This window comes from Gymnodraco acuticeps, unplaced genomic scaffold (assembly GCF_902827175.1).
Source record: "Gymnodraco acuticeps unplaced genomic scaffold, fGymAcu1.1, whole genome shotgun sequence".
NCBI lineage: Eukaryota > Metazoa > Chordata > Actinopteri > Perciformes > Bathydraconidae > Gymnodraco > Gymnodraco acuticeps.
The window spans coordinates 1,546,047-1,552,454 of record NW_022991180.1 but is presented as its reverse complement, the minus strand read 5'-3'; the positions used below and the strand labels follow the sequence as shown (position 1 = coordinate 1,552,454).

The window sequence follows — 6,408 nt, the reverse complement described above, 5'->3', positions numbered from 1 at the left end:
AGAAAAACATTATAGCATTTAAAAACAGTTATTAAAAAGCAAAGAGAATACAAATAAACATAAAACAAGCTGATATAGAATAACACTGGTATAAAATACATGAATAAAAGTTGCAATGCAGTGTGGGATTTGATTTGAAAATAAATAATAAATAAATGGTAAAAAAGAAAACAGATATGGGATCTTAATTCATAATTTGAGTTAATTACTTTTAACTTGTATTATTGTATTTATAAACTGTGTCCCTGCTTTTATTTTTAACCAAGTAAAAGACCCTCCATTACTGCATGGCCCCATGGATTTATAAAGAGAAGGGCATCGGGGTTATACCATGGATGTATGGGTTATACAAATAAAGTGACGCTCTCATCCGGTAGTCTCGCGTGGTTGTATGCTAATGTCTCACGTGGTGCGGATGTCCTTCCACTGTGCGACATCAGAAAACATGGCTGCGCTCTTGAGATCAGCCCGGTTACTTAAGTGTTCGCCTTTGGGCTTACTTCAGATCTCAGGCACCAAAAGAACCGGGCCGCCCCTCCGCCTGTTGTTCAGCGGACCTCTCGGCGCCAGAGGGACCGGAGTTTGTTCCCGACACATCAGCCCTGTTTCGGGAAACGCGTCCAGGTATCTCAGTGTGTGTTAGCCGGTGTAGCGTTAGCTGTGACCCACATGTGAGGCTCAATGACAGCCAGAGATACACAAGTATCCACACTGCTATTAGCTTTAGTGTTAAATGTGTTATGCTGACATATGTGGCATTATGTCAGAATAAATGGCCTATTATGCAGATAGTTAAATAGGGAAACATGGCTCCCGTTATACACAAGGTGATGATCAGAGGTTGTATAATACATAAACCCAATGACATTGGTTCGTAATCATGATGTAGGCACTAACTTTTGACATAAACGTGAATCCTAGCTTTTTTTGCAAAGGCCCATCAATGCAGAGCAGAAATGCATGTTGATGCTGCAGCTTAATTGATGCTATAGTCAAATGTGTCATCTAGGCTTTTATAACAAAGTACCAGAGAAACACTGACCTTAGCTGATGTTAAATATGGGGGATTACGACCATGTGTTGCTCTGCTGGGGCTTTTTTATCTCAAGGTCATCATAGCTCTAAATGAAACTAGAGATGTATGGGTGTTACTGCTTATTGGACATGAGTATTATGTGCATTCAACACATTCTGTGCTATTCCTGTTTAGGATAGATGCAGATGAATATTTTGTCTCACATTCACCTATAAAGGTATTATGTTTATCTGTCTGTATCATCCAACACTGTCTATCCAGTGTCATTCATCCCCTCTCTCTTTCTATTCCCCCTCAGTCGCGTGTGGCCCTATACAGCGGGGTGTGTGCGTAACTATGCCGTGGCCACAGAGCAGATGGATGAGCCCGGCATTCCGATGCGGTCCAATCAGGCGCAGCAGTTCGACTTGGCTCTGGCCAAGCTGGACAGCTCAGTGAGGAGAACCGGTCGCATCACCGAGACCCAGCTGACCCGCATCTTCCAAGATATCTGCAAGAAAGGTAGGCAGGCAGAGCAGTGAGAGAACGCTTGTACCTCAGCCAACTGTTCCTTATACGAAATCAGACAAGTTGGCAGCGGCCCCAGGTGTGTTGGGTAGGAAAACTTTACAGCACTTTCACAATCAGGTGGTGTGATTCATTAGCAGCAGAGGATGAGCTAAGCCAGTGGTTCCCAACCTTTTTCAGTCAGTCCCCTCTTGTGTAATTGGAAATATTTTCGAGCCCCCCAACCCGGTTCCCACCGAGAATGGTAGAATTAATTGTATATAGTTGTACAAACATTACATTTTCTCTGCTAATAATAACAAGACAAAAAGATCCAACTCTAATTTTATATTTTATTATGGATTGAACATGAAAAAAGTGCTTGTATTGGCAGATGACCCAGTGCCACTGTGAAATAATGAGGCCTAATTGAAACAATTACAAACACTGCTTATCGATCCGGTTCTTTAACAGTATTTTTATAGGTTATTTTTTTAGGAAAAAAACACGTAACAAATTAGAAACAGAATTCACATCGATTCATTGTATGTTTAGTGTGGATTATGGGCTGCTAGCACACATACCTGCAGTGGTGGTAGTAAGTAGATTTACTCAAGAACTGTACTTATATTGAGGTACTTAAGTATTTCCACTTTTGCTTCTTTGTAATTCTGCTCCTCTACAGTCCAGAGGTAAATAGTGTACTTTTACTCCACTGCATGTATTTAATACCTTTAGTTACTTCACAGATGTGGATGAATGATGTGAAATATAATCAACTCTTAAATCAGACTTTAGTTACACCTGGAGTAAATTCACAAGCTACCCTGCAGTATACTACTTTTACTTAAGTACTTGATCTGAGTACTTCTCCCACCTTACACGTAAATGGGGCAACAGAACTCCGATTTCTCCGTATGAATATATGATGCCTTTTTTCCCCGCGAAAATACTTATGGCAAACGAGCATTGCCCACATTCAGCTCTGTAGATTAGATTGTCACTTTTTAAATCTATGTTCTCCACCGGCGGATCTCTGTGTGCACGGCGCTGCAGCGAGTCTGTGAGCGAGATGCCCCGCACACAGACGAGAGAGAGAGAGAGATATCTCCGCACCAAACACGTTAGATGTCAAGGGAGATGTATGCCTCATCATAATTTGTTGATTTGGGCATTATAGATGAAAGACTTGTCGTGGCCTCGTCAACTTTTCTTTTAACTGCCGGTTGTGTTAATGTGTCAATTTTATAGATTTTACGAGCAAACAATGTATGTTTACAACTTCTTCCCCCCCCCACCCCCCCCCCCCCCCCCTGCAATAGTGCTGCCCCCCAGGTTGGGAACCACTGAGCTAAGCACTTGTGAATGAATGAATGAAAACTTTATTACAGACTCAGGGTCCAGATAAAAGACAAGGCATTACATATAATAAATTACATACACAGCATAAAAAAAATTCATAGTTTAAGAATAATTTAAATCAGTGTCCTACAAAGAGACAACTATACCAATGTCTCCACAGCTGTGATTGGTAGTGTGTGAAAGTGAGGGAGATTGCTTATTATAACTCTATACTTCAACACAAACCATAGATAATAAATAGCAGTGACAGAAAGTTAAGGTGTTGAATGACATGCATTCAACACCATAACTTTCTGTCACTGCTATTTATTATCTATTATCTTATTTTATTAGCAGTCGAGTTTTTAAAACAATGCACCATTCTAGGCCGACTGCAGTTTTGTTGTGCTGGCATAAAATAAAGCTCCTGTATCTGGCTGACCTTTTACATGTTTTACCTTCTAACTTTCTGTTGGTTTATTAAGGTGCATTTTTTTAAATTTGCGAATGGTTCTTATTGTGAATATAGTCTCTTACAGATGCATCCTGTTGGTACCGAATACTTTTAGCATCACTGTTAGAGAAAAAATGCCTCTCTGATATATAATTATAGAAATCCATCATACGTCTTGAAGTCATCCACTCTATGGTCATGAGCAACATTAAAGCTATAATAGGTTGAGCTGAGCATGCTCTATGTCTTCCTCTTGTCAGACTTACTGGCTCTTATCTTTGGATGTGTTTCTCTTTCCTCACCCTCTAATCTTTTTCTTTCTGCAGGTTATTCCAGTGGTAACCAGGCCTTGTTGCTGCTGCGGAGCTGTGGCTCTCTGCTGTCGGAGGTTCCTCTGGAGCAGCGCACTGAGCTGGCTCACCGAGTGTGGGAGAAGCTGCAGAAGCTGGGTGAGACGCTGCACCAATGGCACCAAGTCCTGTATTTACTCACATTGTAATATACAGTATAGTGTAGTGGAAAAACATTGCAATGTCTGTTTTTTCCCAACATCATGCACTCCTAATCCAGAGTACTTTCTTTGCTGCATTAACTGAACAGTATTTAACCAGGATGTTAGGGCTCTGCCAAATGGAGTATACTAAATATCACTATTTCTAATCCAATTTGCCCTTTGACCACCACAGGTGCAGTGTATGATGTGAGTCACTACAACGCCTTGCTGAAAGTTTACCTGCAGAATGAGTTCAAGTTCACCCCCACTGACTTCCTGGCCAAGATAGAGGCAGCTAACGTCCAGCCCAACAGAGTAAGTACAACACAGTACAACAACTAAAGGAAACACCTGGTTACATCACTGGAGTTAACTATCCAAATAATCATCTACACTTAATGTATCAACAATTCCTTTACATTTGGTATTTTGGAGCTGTATTTGATTTCCTTTTTAATTTTGCACACAGGTTACCTACCAGAGACTCATTGCAGCATACTGCCAAAATGGAGATATCGAGGGAGCAAGGTGAGCAAACTTTGTGATCTGCATTTTTTTTTTTCTCCCCCTACAGCACATGTGTCAAACTCAAGGCACGGGGGCCAAATCAGGCCCTTGGTGGATATAATTTCGGCCCGCAGAATAATTTCTAATTACTATTAGATCTGGCCCGCCGGTATATTGCACGCACACCTTCACTCCATCCTGAGGGTCTCCTCAGCTCAGAGCCTGACCCCAAACATTGATGAACTTGCACCCAAGATGAGATGCCAAGTATCTGGCTTGAAGCACACAGAGTTTCCATGGATGTTTCCTCTTGCACTTTTTTTCTTGCGACAACAGGGCGTGTTTGGTTTTTTCTTTGAGGGGAAGTGTTTTGTTGAAGCTGTTGTTGGCCTATGGAAAAATGTAATCATAAGAAATGACTCGGGGGGGTGGGGGGGGGCCCCACTGTGTATTTGAGTTTGACACCCCTGACAGTGTAGCAAGAATATCTTTAAATATCTCTATTCTTTTCCTATCATTTAAAAATGTTTCTTTCTTTTTCAGCACCATACTGGGTTTCATGAAGAGCAAAGATTTACCCATCACTGAGTCCGTTTTCAACTCCCTGGTGACAGGCCATGCCCAAGCAGGGTGAGTCTCCCTGCTATTGATCTTCCAGCATTCTGTTGTTTATAGGGGTGTAACGGTTCACAAACATTTCGGTTCGGTACGTACCTCGGTTTTTAGGTCACGGTTCGTTTCGGTACGTTTTCGGTACAGCAGAAAAAATTATCACAAAACATAACATATTTTTTAAAAATTATTATTAAACTGTGAATAATGTATTCACTCAAATAAATACAAAATATTATAAAATAAACATTAAGGTGCAGCATTTCGATGAACTGAAATAATCTGTATTTGAACTTTACTGTACTAGTACTCACAAAACATAAACTATTAGTTTTGGGTTTTTAATTATTATTAAACTGTGAATATTCACTCGAATACAAAATATAATAAAATAAACATTAAGGTGCAGCTTTTCGATGAACTGAAATAATCTGTATTTGAACTGTACTGTACCTAAGCAGCCAGTTTGACATTATGACTTGCTTGTCATTGTATTTTCATGTTTTTTTAAAGAAAAATGTACTTGGTACTGGCACTAACAATGTCTCCTGCTGTGGAGAACACCCTCTCGCTAGGGACAGAGGTAGCAGATACAGCCAGGTAGCGCTTTGCTAACATGGCAACATAAGGATATTTGGCGTTTGTAATAGCTTTGGCTCGGTCTGAACTTTTTGCGAGTGGTGGAGGCTTACATGTTAGCGGGAGTTGGGTTTGCACTTCAGTCTTTTGGTACCGGTGATATTCACATTCGGGTGATGCCTTTTCAAATGAGTGTGATGTATTGCCAGCCGCGTAACCAATTTTAGTTGAACAATGCCGACAAACAGCTTTGGTTTGGTCCACCTGTCTTTGTCCGTCATCCTTGTACGTAACTGCGAAACCAAAATGTTCCCAAACCGGAGACTTCAATGATGCTGGAGGATTTTCGAGCTCAACTTTATCTGCGTTCGCCATTTCGCCAGTTCCTCAAATTACTGACTACATTTGAACGCATCCCTGTGACAAATGACTAAATAAATGACTTGCTCGCTCTATGATGCGATGAGCCCAATGTGAGGAAATTACTCTGAATGCTGCGACGCAGCACCTGAGATTACTTCCAAGAAGTTGTTCACGTTCTCAATTTTTTACGTTTAACGTTATATTCGTTCGGTACACTTCGGTACACACCTGTACCGAACCGAAGGGCCCGTACCGAATAATTTCGGTACGTGTACCGTTACACCCCTAGTTGTTTATAATGGCTCACAATGAGTGTTTGCTAGGAAATAATGAGGTTTTAAAGCAGTTCTGATCCATCTCTGTGCAGGGACATCGAGAGTGCTAAGAACATCCTGACTGTGATGAAGGGAGCAGGAATTGACCCCGGTTCTGATACTTATGTAGCGCTGCTTAAGGCCTACGCTGAGAAGGGAGACCTGGACAATTTGAAAAAGGTGTGTGTGTATATTCAGCTGGTCGTCATAATGATCCTGACCC

General features: G+C 41.2%; 1 protein-coding gene across 1 annotated transcript in view; it reads left to right on the top strand.

The window, feature by feature from the left end:
• The first annotated feature begins 407 nt into the window (after positions 1 to 407).
• Positions 408 to 6,408, top strand: part of LOC117560763 (leucine-rich PPR motif-containing protein, mitochondrial-like) — a 68,996-nt gene continuing 62,995 nt past the window's right edge. The window contains exons 1-7 of the mRNA XM_034237764.1: positions 408 to 624; positions 1,335 to 1,537; positions 3,644 to 3,766; positions 4,004 to 4,125; positions 4,280 to 4,338; positions 4,861 to 4,947; positions 6,239 to 6,365. Of these exons, the coding sequence (XP_034093655.1) occupies positions 416 to 624; positions 1,335 to 1,537; positions 3,644 to 3,766; positions 4,004 to 4,125; positions 4,280 to 4,338; positions 4,861 to 4,947; positions 6,239 to 6,365 (930 nt within the window). The 5' untranslated portion in view covers positions 408 to 415. The remainder of the gene's footprint in view (positions 625 to 1,334; positions 1,538 to 3,643; positions 3,767 to 4,003; positions 4,126 to 4,279; positions 4,339 to 4,860; positions 4,948 to 6,238; positions 6,366 to 6,408) is intronic.